This window comes from Oncorhynchus tshawytscha, linkage group LG10, assembly GCF_018296145.1.
Source record: "Oncorhynchus tshawytscha isolate Ot180627B linkage group LG10, Otsh_v2.0, whole genome shotgun sequence".
Classification (NCBI taxonomy): domain Eukaryota; kingdom Metazoa; phylum Chordata; class Actinopteri; order Salmoniformes; family Salmonidae; genus Oncorhynchus; species Oncorhynchus tshawytscha.
Genome location: NC_056438.1, coordinates 74,343,980 through 74,361,501, shown reverse-complemented (window position 1 = coordinate 74,361,501; position 17,522 = coordinate 74,343,980). Strand labels below are relative to the sequence as shown.

General features: G+C 47.1%; 1 protein-coding gene across 1 annotated transcript in view; it reads left to right on the top strand.

Annotated features, from left to right (window-relative positions):
* Window positions 1-17,522, top strand: part of LOC112260878 (supervillin) — a 118,776-nt gene that overhangs the window by 91,568 nt on the left and 9,686 nt on the right. Inside the window, exons 19-36 of the mRNA XM_042329049.1 lie at window positions 227-319; window positions 557-643; window positions 839-1,016; window positions 4,143-4,315; window positions 4,964-5,122; window positions 8,740-8,876; window positions 10,475-10,622; window positions 12,848-12,993; window positions 13,245-13,420; window positions 13,834-13,981; window positions 14,148-14,344; window positions 14,583-14,817; window positions 15,033-15,138; window positions 15,546-15,753; window positions 16,053-16,186; window positions 16,291-16,446; window positions 17,037-17,180; window positions 17,341-17,462. Coding sequence (XP_042184983.1) covers window positions 227-319; window positions 557-643; window positions 839-1,016; window positions 4,143-4,315; window positions 4,964-5,122; window positions 8,740-8,876; window positions 10,475-10,622; window positions 12,848-12,993; window positions 13,245-13,420; window positions 13,834-13,981; window positions 14,148-14,344; window positions 14,583-14,817; window positions 15,033-15,138; window positions 15,546-15,753; window positions 16,053-16,186; window positions 16,291-16,446; window positions 17,037-17,180; window positions 17,341-17,462 — 2,747 coding nt within the window. The remainder of the gene's footprint in view (window positions 1-226; window positions 320-556; window positions 644-838; window positions 1,017-4,142; window positions 4,316-4,963; window positions 5,123-8,739; window positions 8,877-10,474; window positions 10,623-12,847; window positions 12,994-13,244; window positions 13,421-13,833; window positions 13,982-14,147; window positions 14,345-14,582; window positions 14,818-15,032; window positions 15,139-15,545; window positions 15,754-16,052; window positions 16,187-16,290; window positions 16,447-17,036; window positions 17,181-17,340; window positions 17,463-17,522) is intronic.

Below are 17,522 nucleotides of genomic sequence, written 5' to 3'. Positions count from 1 at the left end.
AGGCATGAGGGGGTGTGGTATATGGTCAATATACCACAGCGAAGGTTTGCATCGTCCGCTTTGCATCGTGCGTAAGAACAGCCCTTAGCCATGGTATATTGGCACTATACCACACACCCCCGTGCCTTACTGCTTGAACATATCACTGTTAGCTGTGTGGTGTTAAAAGAAGGCTACCCAGTTAGGTTATTCTGTCCTCTCAGTTTGTGTCTGTTTGTGTTTGCAGGTCTGACAGCCTCTTCCTCAGCCATCAGCCCTATCCTGTCTCCCGTCTCCACCAAACTCAAGAGCAGTGTGACTGGGTACAAACCTCTGGAGGGTCAGTCATACAGTCCACAAAGGATGCAATGTAGAATTGCAAAATTCCCAGGTTTTCCAGAAATCTTGGTTGGAGGATTCATGGATTTCCTGCATTTTCCATCCTGACTCAAGGAATCTTCCAACTGAGATTTTGGGAAAGTGACCAAACTTTGCATCCCTAATCACATTTCTTTGAAACGTACAATCACAACCTCACTATCTATCATGAATTCAACTCTGTTGTCTAATCCACCAGAAATCGAAGCCAGACCAGAGATGAACTTGGAGTCGGATAAGAAGCTGGATAAATTGGAGACCTTTTTGGGACGTCTGAACAGTAGAGGTTGTTGCTGACATTTTTCAGTTGTCTTTACCCACGCCATCGAGTTGCTAGCTTTTCAGTGGCGTCTCCGGCTAAGGGGTTTTCAAGAGTGTGTTTTGGAGACAATGAGATCAAATATGGAATACCAGCGTAGCTTGTGAGGAAGGAAGCTATACTGTTGTTCCAGTAGGAATTTGACCTTTGTGTTTCTGTCAGTGGCAGATCTTCAGGAGACCACTCTGACAGTGACCGAGAAGGCTGTGAAGGAGGTGATGAGGATGGACGATGAGATCTTCTCCAAGTTCTACAGTCACGTGGCTGATTTCCCACGCATGCCCAGCAGGATCGAGATCGACGATGACTTTGATGCCATCTTTGGCACTCCGGCACCAAAGTATGCATAACGATTTCACCAAATAATGAAGTATTAGCAAAATTCTGGTTGGAATATTTCTGGAATCAGGTAAACCTTTGGTCAGAGATGACATATGACATTGGGTGTAGTTACATTGCATGGAGTTTTACTACGTCTACATGCTCTCTGTCTCTCTCTGTCTCTCTCGCTCTCTCTCTCTCTCTCTCTCTCTCTGTCCCGCTCTCTCAATTTAATTTATTGACATGGCAAGTTCATTATTACTTACATAGTCAAAGTATACATATAGGACAAAAAAATATATATATATATATATATATTTTTTTTTTTTTTTAAATATATATATATATTTTTTATATTTATAAATGTATATATTTTTTTATATATATTTATAAATATATATATTTTTTTATATATAAATAAATTATTGGACCAACAGCAATAATAGTAGTAGTGGACATGGGATTAACAACAACTACAACAACTATATTAATGAGAACCACAATACATTAAAACAATGGTAGTAGATCAGTGTCAACATGACTGAGAAGACATGTGACATGGTATGAAAGACAAGACAAGACAAAATGAGATGTGAAATATTATTGACATTACATTGCACTTTTCATTGGCTGTCCCTCAGGTTGTGGCAGGAGGACACATATTTGGCTGCCAAAACTGCACATTTTGGCTTTTCACCCAATAAATATTAGATTTTTTTCTTCATCATTTATAGTTTCAAATTCTTTGTATTGAATTAGAATTTTTGGAAAGAAATGGTATCTTAGGTCTGAGTATTTGTCAGTGTAATAGGAAATGCAGCTCTGTCTCTACCTGGAGCAGAGTGAGCACAGCCTGTCCTCTTTAGGTAACCAGGTTTGCCTGGGACGACCGGTCTCTATGGCCAGGCTGTGCTCACTGAGTCTGTACCTAGTCAGTGTTTTCCTGAGTTTTCTATCAGTCACAGTGGTCAGATAGTCTGCCACCATGTACTGTTTGTTTAGAGACTAACAGCATTGAAGTTTACTTAGATTTTTTTTGTGTTGTTTTTTCAATAGGTGATATAATTATATTTTTGTTTTGTGATGATTTGGTTGGGCCAGATATTCTGAGTGCTGTCCTGAGGCTCTATGGGGTTGGTTTGGGTTCGTGAACTGAGCCTCAGAACCAGCTGGCTGAGGGGACTATTCTCTTGTTTCATCTCTTGACATTATAGAGCTGTGTGATGGAATGTTTTTGGGTTCACTTGTTTTTAGATGGTTGTAAAATTTGATGGCTCTTTTTTCTATTTGAATGAGGAGGGGGTATTGGCCCAATTCTGCTCTACTTGCTTTATTTGGAGTTTTTCTTTGCACTTGCAATACAGTCTTACGAAACTCTGCATGAAGTATTTCAATTGGACGTTTGTCCCATTTGGTAAATTCATTGTTAGAGAGTGGACCCATATAGAGTAATTGGTTTTATAACCGATTGGAAATTTTGAGCCAGATTCTAATTAGAATTTCGATTTTAATATTCCTTTTAATGGCATAGAATGCTCTTCTTGCTTTGTCTCAGCTCATTCACAGCCATGTGAAAGCTACCTGTGTTGCTGATATTTAGTCTGTGTAGTTTTTGGTGTGTTCTAATAGAACTCTGTCCAAATAGAATTTATATTTGTCATCCTGATTTCCGGACCTTTTTTTGGAATATCATTATATTTGTTTTTTTTAGGTTAACAGTCAGAGCCCAAGTCTGACAGAACCTGTGAAGACGATCTAGGTGCTGCTGTAACCCCTCTCTAGTGGGAGACAGCAGCACCAGGTCATCTGCGTACAGCAGATACTTGTTTTCAGTGTTGTGTAGGGTGATACCAGGTGCTGCCGATTCTTCTAATGTTTTTGCCAATTCATTAATGTAGATGTTAAATAGTGTTGGACTTATTGGGCAGCCCTGTTTCACTCCCCGTCCCTGAGAGAAGAAGTCTGTTTGCTTGTTGTTAATTCATTAATGTAGATGTTAAATAGTGTTGGACTTATTGGGCAGCCCTGTTTCACTCCCCTGAGAGAAGTCTGTTTGCTTGTTGTTAATTCATTAATGTAGATGTTAAATAGTGTTGGACTTATTGGGCAGCCCTGTTTCACTCCCCTGAGAGAAGTCTGTTTGCTTGTTGTTAATTCATTAATGTAGATGTTAAATAGTGTTGGACTTATTGGGCAGCCCTGTTTCACTCCCCTGAGAGAAGAAGTCTGTTTGCTTGTTGTTAATTCATTAATGTAGATGTTAAATAGTGTTGGACTTATTGGGCAGCCCTGTTTCACTCCCCTGAGAGAAGAAGTCTGTTTGCTTGTTGTTAATTCATTAATGTAGATGTTAAATAGTGTTGGACTTATTGGGCAGCCCTGTTTCACTCCCCTGAGAGAAGAAGTCTGTTTGCTTGTTGCCAATTTTATCCGCACATTTGTTTTTAGAGTACATTGATTTAATAACATCACATGTTTTCCCTCCAATACCACTTTCTATTAGTTTATAAAAAAAAAGACCTTCGTGCCAAATTGAATCAAATGCTTTCTTGAAATCTACAAAACCCGAGTAGATTTTGCCTTTGTTTTGGTTTACTTGTTTGTCAATTAGTGTGGAGGGTGTAAATGTGGTCTGTTGTATGATAATTTTTTAGAAATCTAATCTCGCTTCTGCTCAGGACATTGTGTTCGTCAAGGAAATGATGTAGTCTGCTATTTATAATACTGCAGAGAATTTTCCCCAAGTTGCTGTTAATGCAAATTCCTCTTATTTGGGTCAAATTTTTCTCAATTTTTGTAGATTGGTGTGATCAATCCCTGGTTCCAAATATCGGGGAAAATACCTGCAGTGAGGATAATGTTGAAGAGTTTGAGTATAGCCAATTTGAATTTGTGGTCTGTATATTTGATCATTTCATTTAAAATACCATCAGCACCACAGGCCTTTTTGGTTTGGAGAGTGCATAGTTTTTCCAATAATAACTTTCCAATAATTGGGGTATCTACAGGATTCTGATAGTCTTTGACTGCTGATTCAAGGATTTGTAATTTTTCTTTTTTGTTTCGGACTCTCTCTTTGTCCCGCTCTCTCTCTCTCTCACCCTCTGTCCCTCGCCCCGGCTCTTTCGCCTCTTTCCCTGTCCAGGTTGACCTCCGCCTTAGCGCAGCACAAACGGGCTGTGAGACCGTCTAGGAACGTCCAGTCGTCTAAGAACCCTCTGAAGATGCTGGCGGCCAGGGAGGACATCAGACACGAGTACACTGAGCAGAGACTCAACATCGGCCTCATAGAGAGCAAGAGGATGAGGGATGAGAAGTGTGAGTGTGTGTATGTTACATGTATGTGTGTTACATGTATTAGAGACCATTTCAAAGGTTTAGCCATCAGAAGGCTTTATATTAAAATCTTATACTTCTGTCATAGGAGCGTAAGAGTGCATTTATATTTAGGAGGTTTTACCTAAGCACAGAATCTGTGTGTGCACCCCTAATATTTGCACACACTGCTCACTCCTCCTCCTGTGTGCTTTAGTGAATAAGAGTCCTCCTCCTGTGTGCTTTAGTGAATAAGAGTCCTCCTCCTGTGTGCTTTAGTGAATAAGAGTCCTCCTCCTGTGTGCTTTAGTGAATAAGAGTCCTCCTCCTGTGTGCTTTAGAGAATAAGAGTCCTCCTCCTGTGTGCTTTAGTGAATAAGAGTCCTCCTCCTGTGTGCTTTAGTGAATAAGAGTCCTCCTCCTGTGTGTTTTAGTGAATAAGAGTCCTCCTCCTGTGTGTTTTAGTGAATAAGAGTCCTCCTCCTGTGTGTGTTAGTGAATAAGAGTCCTCCTCCTGTGTGTGTTAGTGAATAAGAGTCCTCCTCCTGTGTGTGTTAGTGAATAAGAGTCCTCCTCCTGTGTGTGTTAGTGAATAAGATTCCTCCTCCTGTGTGTGTTAGTGAATAAGAGTCCTCCTCCTGTGTGTGTTAGTGAATACTAGTACTCAGATGTACTCGGATGCGGCCCTGGCTGGGCTGCCCAGTAAGGAGAACTCAAACAACGTGAGTCTGAGGAGCGTCAACATCTCCGAGCAGATGTCTAACAACAGCGCTGTGCCCTACAAGAACCTCATGTTGATTCAGGTCAAAGGTGAGATTCCTTCTGCGCTACTTCCTTCTGCCTATAGTAAGGTTATAACATTTGCAGAAATACTGGTTTAAAGATTCCATCTTATTCCAGGAATCTTCCAGGATTTCTGGAAAACCTGGGAATTTTGTGAAAGTTACTGTATGTGTCTATATTATCTTTCCCATTAATTTGACAAAGAGGTGTGTATATAGATAGCGTGGATATGTACTAATCAACATTGTTGAGGTCCACTTTAAAACGTCTAACCAACTTTGGTTTTGGGGCAAGCTATCAGTTCAAAATCAGGATGTTGACATTGAGGTTGCTCAACGTCATAGTGAAAGCTAAACAGGACATTTTAGAGTGAACATATTCCATAGGTTTTTCCTGAATGAGAACAGGTTCTGTTATTTCTGGAGGACTTTGTCATTGGACCAAATCAGTGGCCTTGTTGTTAGTGTGTGCCCTGAGATTGGAAGGTTGGGGGTTCCATCCCTGGTAAGTGTCTGGGTCAGTCTACAGCCTGTCCAGAGGTGGATACTTTTACGTCAAGCTGCGTTACTATAGAAACAGGAGACGGGCTCCATTTTGGTTCTGACCAGGCTTACCTTACTGCGTACATTGAGGTAGAATGTTGCATCACATCAAACAGAGGTTTTTCCTCTGTCGTCATTTATCCATCAGATGAGAGAGTGTCTCTGGGAGGGATGGAGGAGGAAATAGATTAGAGTTCGAAAGAGAAAGAGCATCATGGCGGGATAGTTAAAACATGCAGTTTACACACATACATACAGTACTGTGCAAAAGTTTTAGACGGGTGTGAAAAAATGCTGTAAAATAAGAATACTTAAAAAAATAGACATGTTTATATTTACCAATTAACTAAATGCAAAGTGAGTGAACAGAAGAACAATCTACATCAAATCCATATTTGGTGTGACCACACTTTAACTTCAAAACAGCATCAATTCTTGTAGGTACACTTGTACAAAGTCAGGGATTTTGTAGGCATTTAGTCAGGTGTATGATTAAACAATAATACCAAACAGGTGCTAATGATCATCAATTCAATATGTAGGTTGAAACACAATCATTAACAGAAATAGCTGTGAAGGAGGAATACAACTGAGTGAGGGTTAGGGCCCTGTCAAAAGTCATACACCATGGCAATACTGAGCAAAGCAACAAGACAGAAGGTAGTTATACTGCATCAGTAAGGTGTCTCAGGCAGACATGTCAAGGCAGACAGGGGTTTCCAGATGTGCTGTCCAAGCTCTTTTGAAGAAGCACAAAGAAACGGACAACGTTGAGGACCGTAAACACAGTTGGTCGGCCAAGGAAACTTACTGCAGCAGATGAGAGACATCATGTTTACTTCCCTTCGCAATCAGAAGATGTCCAGCAGTGCCATCAGCTCAGAATTGGCAGAAAACAGTGGGACCCTGGTACACCCATCTACTGTCTGGAGAAGTCTGGTCCGAAGCCTTCATGGAAAACTTGCGGCCAAAAAGCCAGACATCCGATGTGGAAACAAGGCCAAACGACTCAACTATGCACGGAAACACAGGAACTGGGGTGCAGAAAAATGGCAGCAGATGCTCTGGACTGATGAGTCAAAATTTGAAATATTTAGCTGTAGCAGAAGACAGTTTGTTTGCCGAAGGGCTGGAGAGCGGTACACAAACGAGTGTCTGCAGGCAACAGTGAAGCATGGTGGAGGTTCAACAGTGAAGCATGGTGGAGGTTCAACAGTGAAGCATGGTGGAGGTTCAACAGTGAAGCATGGTGGAGGTTCAACAGTGAAGCATGGTGGAGGTTCAACAGTGAAGCATGGTGGAGGTTCAACAGTGAAGCATGGTGGAGGTTCAACAGTGAAGCATGGTGGAGGTTCAACAGTGAAGCATGGTGGAGGTTCAACAGTGAAGCATGGTGGAGGTTCAACAGTGAAGCATGGTGGAGGTTCAACAGTGAAGCATGGTGGAGGTTCAACAGTGAAGCATGGTGGAGGTTCAACAGTGAAGCATGGTGGAGGTTCAACAGTGAAGCATGGTGGAGGTTCAACAGTGAAGCATGGTGGAGGTTCCTTGCAAGTTTGGGGCTGTATTTCTGCAAATGGAGTTGGGGATTTGGTCAGAATGAAGGGTCTCTTCAATGCTGAGAAGTACAGGCAGATACTTATCCATCAAGCAATACCATCAGGGAGGCATCTGATTGGCCCCAAATGTATTCTGCATGTATGTATAACAACGACCCCAAGCATACAGCAAAAGTCATTAAGAACGAACTTCAGCGTAAAGAATACCAAGGAGTCCTGGAAGTGATGGTATGGCCCCCCACAGAGCCCTGATCTCAACATCATCGAGTCTGTCTGGGATTGCATGAAGAGAGAAGCACCTGAGGCTGCCTAAATACACAGGAGAAACTGTGGTTAGTTCTCCAAGATGTTTGGGCCAACCTACCTGCCGAGTTCCTTCAAACTGTGTGTAAGTGTACCTAGAATTGATGCTGTTTTGAAGCCAAAGGCTGGTCACACCAAATAATGATTTGATGTAGATTTGTCTTCCATTCACTCACTTTGCATTTAGGCCAGCCCATATAATCTATTAACATGTCTATGAAAGCATTATTACTTTACAGCATTTTTTCACACCTGCCTAAAACTTTTGTACACACACACACACACACACACACACACACACAGACCGACAGACTAAACTAATCCAGCCAAGGACAGCAGACTAAACTGACCAGAGGTCCTTCTTGGCACTTACCATTGTGAGGGAACCATGATGTATTTGTTGGATATGTAGCAATTATTTACTTAACGAACAGTCAGATATTTCTATCCTGCTAATGCTGTGTTTTATGGTCTCCACTCTGCGCCCTCCAGCTAGTCTGGGTGTTGAGGACATGGCTTCTACGAGAGAGAGCTTGAAGCTGACAATTGATTGATGTTGGTGATTAAAAGCTGGCATTCTATAGACTAGATGTGATGTGTGTGACTCGAGATGGAGAGAGAGAGAGCCTGGAAGAGTTAAGAACAATTGTCTCATCTTCCTGGCATCTGGGACACTTAAGTAAAATACCATTCTGTGTAGATAACCAAGGTGGCTTATGGGAAGGTTAGAAATGACTGACTAAGCAATCTTGGTATCAGCTATATTAAAACTGTGAATTGTCTGTGGACTCTCAGAGGCTAGACTCTCAGACTAACCGTCACTCAAGACTGGTGGGCTGATAGTCTCATTATTTCAATAATTAATCGATATTAAATAAAGATGATTGTTTGAAGAAATGACCAAGTCTCTCTCAGTACTGAATTTCCACAACACTGCCAAGCTAAGCATATGACATTTGCTATGCCCATTTGACTTGCTGCTATGCCAGTTTGTTTGCCTTATTGATGCACTAGCCATATATTTAGGCAGATCATTTCTTTTCACTTATGTTTTATACAGTATGATATATTTATGTGTATTTCTGCATATGTACCAACATGTTCAAATAAACCTACATCTATCACCCAGTGAGCCGTCAGCACACTCTTCTCATATAGTTTCTCGCTGTCTCTATCCTATCCAAAAAAAAATACTCTTAAAAATGTTCTGTAGCTTCACTCTTCTCTCTCTATCACCCAGGCCGCCGTCACGTTCAGACCAGACTAGTGGAGCCCAGAGCCTCAGCCCTGAACAGTGGAGACTGTTTCCTGTTGGTTACTCCTCAGCACTGTTTTGTCTGGATGGGAGAGTTTGCTAACGTTATAGAGAAAGCCAAAGTGAGTCCCCCGCCGTGTGTGTGTGGCTTTGGTGAAATCCATAGTGAATCCCCATCTCCCTGTGCCAGACTGCGTCAGCGTTTAATAATGACTTTCCCCGTCTCCCTGTGCCAGACTGCGTCAGCGTGACTTTCAAGGGGGCCTCCCGGGTGGCGCAGTGGTCTAGGGCACTGCATCGCAGTGCTAGGTGTGCTACCAGAGATGTTGGGTTCGCGCCCAGGCTCTGTCGCAGCCGGCCGCGACTGGGAGGTCCATGGGGCGACGCACAATTGGCCTCGCGTTGTCCGGGTTAGGGAGAGTTTGGCCGGTAGGGCTATCCTTGTCTCATCGCGCACTAGCGACTCCTGTGGTGGGCCGGGTGCAGTGCACGCTAACCAGGTTGCCAGATGCACAGTGTTCCCTCCGACACATTGGTGCGGCTAGCTTCCGGGTTGGAGGCACGCTGTGTTAAGAAGCAGTGCAGCTTGGTTGGGTTGTGTTTCGGAGGACGCATGGCTTTCGACCTTCGTCTCTCCCTAGTCTGTACGGGAGTTGTAGCGATGAGACAAGATAGTAACTACTAACAATTGGATACCACGAAATTGGGGAGAAAAGGGGGTAAAATTCAACACAAACAAAAAAAGAAAGTAAATAAATAAATGTCTTGTTTGTTAGCTGGAATTTGTGATTAAAAACCTTTGGGGCAGGCTGATGTTTAAGTTATTTTGGATGGGATTTTTAAATGACTCCTTATGTTACTTTATAGCATGCCTCAAAGGACCATATTGAAGTAGCCGTATTGAAGTAACCATATTGTCTTTGATAGGCGTTAGCTCTATGGGCCCTGGTCAAAAGTAATGCAGTTTTTAGGGAATAGGGAGCTATGGGCCCTGGTCAAAGGTAGCCCCTAAATTGCAGTTTATAGGGAATAGTGAGTGATTTAGGGGCTCAGCCACATACGGTTGAGATGTTCTGCTCTCTCATTGGAGCAGAGAGCTGTGCCATCTGTTCTTACAGCAGCTCTTATTCCCCATGAAAAGTGTCCTGTTTGTGTATAGTAGACAGTTTCAAACAAACAGACTGTAGCTTGATTCGCCCAGGCTACGTAGCTTGATTCGCCCGGGCTACGTAGCTTGATTCGCCCGGGCTACGTAGCTTGATTCGCCCGGGCTACGTAGCTTGATTCGCCCGGGCTACGTAGCTTGATTCGCCCAGGCTACGTAGCTTGATTCGCCCAGGCTACGTAGCTTGATTCGCCCGGGCTACGTAGCTTGATTCGCCCAGGCTACTTAGTTTTTCCTCAGTCATTGTATTTATTTCACTAGCTCTAGTATTTACCTGATATCATTAGGAAGATATTGATCTACAGTATGGAGACCCTTGACCTGTCAAGGTGAATGCTGACTCATCATTACAACGTACAGTACTGCTGGTAGAACACAACAAGCAGGCTCTGACATTGTAACTTCCTACAAACAATCAGTCTGGTAATTACGAGGCTGTTGACATTGGTCATTGCAAGTCAATTCAAAGCCTAATCCCATTACAAGGCTGACACGATTTCTATTCTACTGTATTTATAATATTGACATTTTCTCTGTGTATGTCTCGTACTGTAGGCCTCTGAGCTGGCCACGTGTATCCAGACTAAGAGGGACCTGGGCTGCAGAGCGAGCCAGATCCAGACCATCGAGGAGGGGGTCAACCCCCAGAACCATGCAGCCACAGAGTTCTGGAAGACCCTGAGAGGGCAGCAGACCTACCAGTGTAAGTAGTGGCGGTAGTAGCAGTAGCAGTAGTGGCGCTAGCAGTAGTGGCGGTAGCGGTAGTGGCGGCAGTAGTGGTGCAGCAGCAGTAGCGGCGGTGGCAGTAGTGGTGGCAGCGGCGGCAGTAGTGGTGGCAGCAGTAGTGGCGGGCAGCGGTAGTGCGGTAGCGGGTGGCAGTGGCGGCGGTAGCGGCGGTAGTGGTAGCGGTAGTGCGGCAGTAGCAGTAGCAGCGGTAGTAGCGGCGGTAGCGGCGCAGCGGCGGTAGCAGTAGCGGCGGCGGCGGTAGCAGTGGGCGGTAGCAGCGGTAGCAGCAGCGGCGGTAGCAGTGGGCGGTGGCGGCGGCGGTAGTGGCGGTAGCAGCGGTGGCGTCGGTAGTAGCGGTGGCAGCGGTAGTAGCGGTAGGCGGTGCGGCAGCGGCGGTAGTGGCGGTAGCAGTGGTAGCGGTGGTAGCGGCGGTGGCGGTAGCAGTAGCGGCGGTAGCAGTAGCGGCGGTGGCGGTAGTGGCGGTAGCAGTGGCGGTAGCGGCGGTAGTGGCAGTAGCGGGCGGTAGCAGTAGTGGCGTGGTGGCAGTGGCAGTAGTGGTGGCAACAGTAGCGGCGGTGGCAGTAGTGGTGGCAGCAGTAGCGGCGGTGGCAGTAGTGGTGGCGGCAGTAGTGGTGGCAGCAGTGGCGGCGGTGGCAGTAGCGGCAGTAGCGGTAGTGGCGGTAGCAGTGGCGGCGGCGGTGGCAGTAGCGGCGGTGGCGGTAGTGGCGGTAGCAGTAGCGGCGGTAGTGGCGGTAGCAGTAGTGGCGGCGGTAGTGGCAGTAGTGGTGGCAACAGTAGCAACAGTAGCGGCGGTGGCAGTAGTGGCGGCAACAGTAGTGGCGGTAGCAGTAGTGGCGGCGGCAGTGGCAGTAGTGGTGGCAATAGCAGCGGCGGTGGCAGTAGTGGCGGCAACAGTAGCGGCGGTAGCAGTAGTGGCGGCGGCAGTGGCAGTAGTGGTGGCAGCAGTAGCGGCGGTAGCAGTAGTGGCGGCGGCAGTGGCAGTAGTGGTGGCAGCAGTAGCGGCGGTAGCAGTAGTGGCGGCGGCAGTGGCAGTAGTGGTGGCAACAGTAGCGGCGGTAGCAGTAGTGGCAGTAGCGGCGGTAGCAGTAGTGGCAGTAGCGGCAGTAGCAGTAGTGGCAGTAGCGGCGGTAGCAGTAGTGGCGGTGGCAGTAGCGCAGTGGCAGTAGTGGTGGCAACAGTAGTGGCGGTAGCAGCAGTGGCAGTAGCGGCGGTAGCAGTAGTGGCGGCGGCAGTGGCAGTAGTGGTGGCAGCAGTAGCGGCGGTGGCAGTAGTGGTGGCAGCAGTAGCGGCGGTGGCAGTAGCGGCGGTAGCGGCGGCGGTAGTGGCGGTAGGCAGTGCGGCGGTAGCAGTAGTGGCGGTAGCAGTAGCGGCGGCAGTGGCAGTAGTGGTGGCAACAGTAGCAGTAGCAGTGGCAGTAGTGGTGGCGGTAGCAGTGGCAGTGGCAGTAGTGGTGGCAACAGGCGGTAGTGGCGGTAGTGGCAGTAGCAGGCAGTAGTGGCGGTAGCGGTAGCAGTAGCAGTAGCAGTAGTGGCGGTGGCAGTAGTGGCGGCAACAGTGCAGTAGTGGCGGTAGCAGTAGCGGTGGCGGTAGCAGTAGCGGCGGTGGCAGTAGCGGCGGCGGTGGCAGCGGCGGTAGCAGTAGTGCGGCGGTGGCAGCAGCAGTAGTGGCGGTGGCGGTAGCAGTGGCGGTAGCAGTAGTGGCAGTGGCGGTAGTGGCAGCAGTAGCGGCGGTAGTGGCAGTCCAGCAGTAGCAGTAAGCGGCGGCGGCGGTGGCAGTAGCAGCAGCGTGGCAGCAGTAGCGGCGGTGGTAGCCTGTAGTGGCATTGCATCTAAGCAGTAGCAGTGGAATCAGCAGTGGCTGGGCGGTGGCGGGAGTTTGGCGGTAGCAGTACCATAGTGTTAGCATCCATGTCTGCGTCTCAATTCTCCACCCTTCTCCGAAAATGTTGCACTTGCACACTTCCTGTCATTGATCTAAACGCATTAGTGGAATCACTGGCTGGAGGGAGTTTCCACCATTGTTAAATCATGACGTAAAGTGTGCACACTTTGGTAAATGGGTGGGAGAATTGGGACTTTGTTCATTTTAAAAGATTTAGCTCCATGTAAACTGAAGCCTTTATTTTCATGTTTTATGCCACTGTTGTACATTTATTCTTGGTGTGTGTGTGTCCTCATACAGCCGCGGGGCCACTGGAGGAAGATGAGCTGTTTGAAGGTGCCATCGTGGAGACAAACTGCATCTTCCGTCTGCTGGAGGATAAACTGGTTCCTGATGATGATCAGTGGGGGAAGGTTCCACACAGCACACTATTGCAATCCAAAGAGGTACCTGACTGGACTCATCAGGAACCACATATAGCAGACAACTCATAGTAGGAGAGCTGATCTAGGATCAGTGTAGCCGTTTTAGAGCATAATGATTAAGATTACATGGACAGGAGAGGACCTGATCCTAGGTCAGCACTAGGACTAGCAGCTGATCCTATTCTGAGATGTCTGACACACATTATGGCCCCTGGTCCACAGGGTGTGCATTATTTTGGTCCCGTCTCTCCACTGTGTGCCCCCCACTGCAGGTGCTGGTGTTTGACTTTGGCAGTGAGGTGTATGTGTGGCACGGTAAGGAGGTGACTCTGGCCCAGAGGAAAGTAGCCTTCCAGCTGGCCAAACACCTGTGGAACGGAACCTTTGACTACACCTGCTGTGACATCAATCCTCTGGACCCTGGAGGATGTAACGCACGCATACCCTGGTAGGCTACCAATGCACACACACACACACCAACGTGAGCGCACACACACCAACGCATACGCATCAACGGACCAACACACACACCAATAAACACGCACCAACGCACCCTCCAACGCACCCTCCAACGCGCCCACACACATGCGCACCAACACGCACACACACGCGCACACACATGCGCACCAACATGCGCACGCACGCACACGCACGCACACACACGCACCAACAGACACACACCAACACAGACACACGCACCGACACAGACACGCACACCAACACACAGACACGCACACCAACACACAGACACGCACAGACTCTTTCTCCACCACTCAGTCAAATCATCCCTCAGGGACAGTTTGTCCTAGAGGGGTTTATAACGTCTATAGATCCTGTCTCTTACTGTTTGTGTGTCTACAGGAAGGGCCAGGGGCGTCCTGATTGGGCCATATTCGGCAGGCTGACACAGCACAATGAGACAATCCTGTTCAAGGAGAAGTTTCTGGACTGGACAGACACTAAGAAACCACAACCAAAGAATAGCAACCTACAAGTCACTGAGCAGAAGGTATATCCTCTTGACACTCTCTCTTTTTCTCTCTCTCTCTCGTTCTCTATCTCTTTCTCTCTCTTCCTTTTACACATATTTCGTTATCTGTTATGTTTTCATCAGACCCTAGAGTTTTCTGAATGATTCTCAGTCTCTCTCGGTATCTCTCTGTCTCCACCCCCAGGATTTGCCAGGGTGCGTGTGCAGGCCGTATGATGCAGCGTTGATGCTTCCTGTACTCCAGACAGCTGTCAGCACGGTGTTGGATGGGATGAACGTTGGCCGAGGCCACGGCTCTGTGGAAGGAGAGGACAGGATGAGGACTCTAGAGATCAGCACAGTGTCTGTAGATGTCTGGCACATCCTGGAGTTTGACTACAGGTCATTATCTCCCCCTTTACTAAGGTTGCAACATTCTGGAAACTTTCTCAAAATTCCCAGGTTTTCCAGAAATCCTGGTTGGAATATTTCTGGAATCAGGACATCTTCCAACAGGGATTTCTGGAAAACATGTTAATTTTGGGAAAGTAACCTGACTTTTTTGCAAAACCCTTCCCATACCGATCGCAGTGGAAATCTAATGAGTTATTTGTACCTATTTGTATTGTTGTTATCCCAGCCGGCTGCCCCAGCGGAGTATAGGCCAGTTCCACGAGGGAGACGCGTACGTCGTGAAGTGGAAGTACACGGTGAGCGCAGCAGTTGGCAGGAGGCAGAACCCGGAGCTGAGGACCTCCGACCCGGTGAAAGAACAGGGCTGCTACTTCTTCTGGCAGGGACGGAACTCCACCGTGAGAGAGAAAGGAACGTCAGCCCTGACGACAGTGGAGCTGGAGGAGGAGAGAGGGGCCCAGGTACGTGTCGACCCTAAATACTAAGCCCTGTGTCTTAAATAGCACCCTACTCCCTATACAGTGCACTTACCAGACCAGAGTGCACTATATAGGGAACAGGGTGTTTGAGATGCAGCCTAATTCCATGTATACACGCATCTGCTGTCACTGATCTGAGAGCAGCCTTAGATGAATATGTCATGTATGAGCCGTGTCCCTGTCGCTGTCCCCGACAGGTCCAGGTACAGCAGGGGAAGGAGCCTCCTTGTTTCCTGCAGTGTTTCAACGGGGGGATGATTATACACTGTGGGAAGAGAGAGGAGGAAGAGGAGAACATACAGAGTAAGGAAGGATCTAGCCCATCTTCTGTTCCAGTGGTGGCTGGTGTCACTTTAAATCAGAAGACCGGCTCATTCTAATGGCTGGAATGGAATTAATGGAAGTTCCAATTGAGTTCCATTCATTCCATTCCAGCTACCACTATGACCAGTCCTTCTCTCAGCTGCCACCGCTGGTATCTGTGATCAGGACAGTAGTGTGTACGAGTGCGTTCCTGAGCGACTACATTGCTGATGCATACCAGATCTTACTACGCCTGGATAGGCGTTTTACATATCAGCTAACCACATTATAGCAATCTGGTGCCCGACGGGAACAGTCGATTTGGTTGATGCAATAAAAAGCATGAGCAAGGGAACACGACCTATGTGTGTGTCATACTGACCACGCGCCTCTTCGCCGTCTTCTAGCTGAGTGGCGTCTGTACTGCGTGCGAGGGGAGGTCCCTGTAGAGGGACACCTACTGGAGGTGGTCAGTCACTGCAGCAGCCTTCGCTCCAGGAGCTCCATGATCCTCCTCAACGTCAACAAGGCCCTCATTTACCTGTGGCACGGCTGCAAGGCCCAGCAACACACACGGCTGGTGGGCCTCAACGCAGCTCAGAGGATCAAAGAACAGTGAGTCTGCTTCTCAAATAGCTCCCTGTTGCCTAAATAGTGCACTACTTTTGACCAGGGACTAGTCATCTGTCCTGTCTATGTACTATGCTGACCAAGTAAAACTCTTGTGTAGTGAAATGTGTAATACGGTATATCTCTGTCCCAAACGGTACCCTATTCCCTATTATGATGCACTACTTTTGACCAGGGCCCATAGGGCTGTAGTCTAAAGTAGTGCACTATATGGGGAATAGGGCGCCATTTGGGACAGCCGGTATAATGTAGCTATGACGTGACGCATGGCTGCTGTCTTTTAGATGTCCGTTGGAGGCGGGGCTCCACAGCAGCAGTAAGGTGACCATTACAGAGTGTGACGAGGGATCAGAGCCCACGGGATTCTGGGATGCTGTAGGGATTAAAGACCGGAAAGCCTACGATTGTATGCTGCAAGGTATAGTACAGTTACACACACTGAAATAACACTTAACAATATGGGAAACGGATTATCCGGGTTTAGGTACATGTTAACACTGAGCATGAATTCTCTTGTATTAGATCCGGGTAAATTCAACTTCACCCCTCGGCTGTTCAAGCTGAGCAGTTCTTCAGGACAGTTTGTGGCTACAGAGTTCTACCACCCCTCCAGAGCTCCAGACATGGTCAGCTCTCTGCCCTTCCTACAGGAGGACCTGTACCGCGCCTCCCAGCCTGGTGAGTGCTATTATACCATAGTAATACATTACACCTGTAAAGACCTGTACTGAGCCTCCCACCCTGGTGAGTCCTATTATACCATAGTAATACATTACGCCTGGTGAGTCCTATTATACCATAGTAATACATTACACCTGTAAAGACCTGTACTGAGCCTCCCAGTCTGGTGAGTCCTATTATACCATAGTAATACATTACACCTGTAAAGACCTGTACTGAGCCTCCCAGTCTGGTGAGTCCTATTATACCATAGTAATACATTACACCTGTAAAGACCTGTACTGAGCCTCCCAGCCTGGTGAGTCCTATTATACCATAGTAGTACATTACACCTGTAAAGACCTGTACTGAGCCTCCCAGCCTGGTGAGTCCTATTATACCATAGTAATACATTACACCTGTACTGAGCCTCCCAGCCTGGTGAGTCCTATTATACCATAGTAATACATTACACCTGTACTGAGCCTCCCACCCTGGTGAGTGTATAAGCCTCTCTGCTTGGCACTCAGCATTAAGGAGATGTCCTGTCTGTTGGAATGTTGGTGTACAAAACGGCTGCTCTGACATAACTTCCTCTTCCTGTATAGCTCTGTTCCTGGTGGATAACTTCCATGAGGTGTACCTGTGGCAGGGCTGGTGGCCCCAGGACAGCGAGAACCCCAGCTCCACCAGGATAAGATGGGACATGGACAGGAAGTGTGCCATGGAAACGGTGCTGCAGTACTGCATGGGTAGGATACCTGATGATGTTATCATCTCTGGCCTCTCTGTTAACATAAGGTGCTTGATGTTACATCTTAAAGACTTTGAACCTTGCACCTGCAGACCTTTTCACTAAGGGCATGTCTCTAGTTAGGATGTGTTGCTAATCGTGCTGACTTCCTCCCGCAGAGAATAATGAGAAGACGTCTCAGAAGTCGTATCTGATCCATGCTGGTCTGGAGCCTCTCACCTTCACCAACGTGTTCCCAAGCTGGGAGCACAGAGAGGACATTGCAGAGATCACTGAGAGGGTGAGTTATTCACTACACTGACCTGCCAACCCTTATACACAAACACACACTGACCATAAG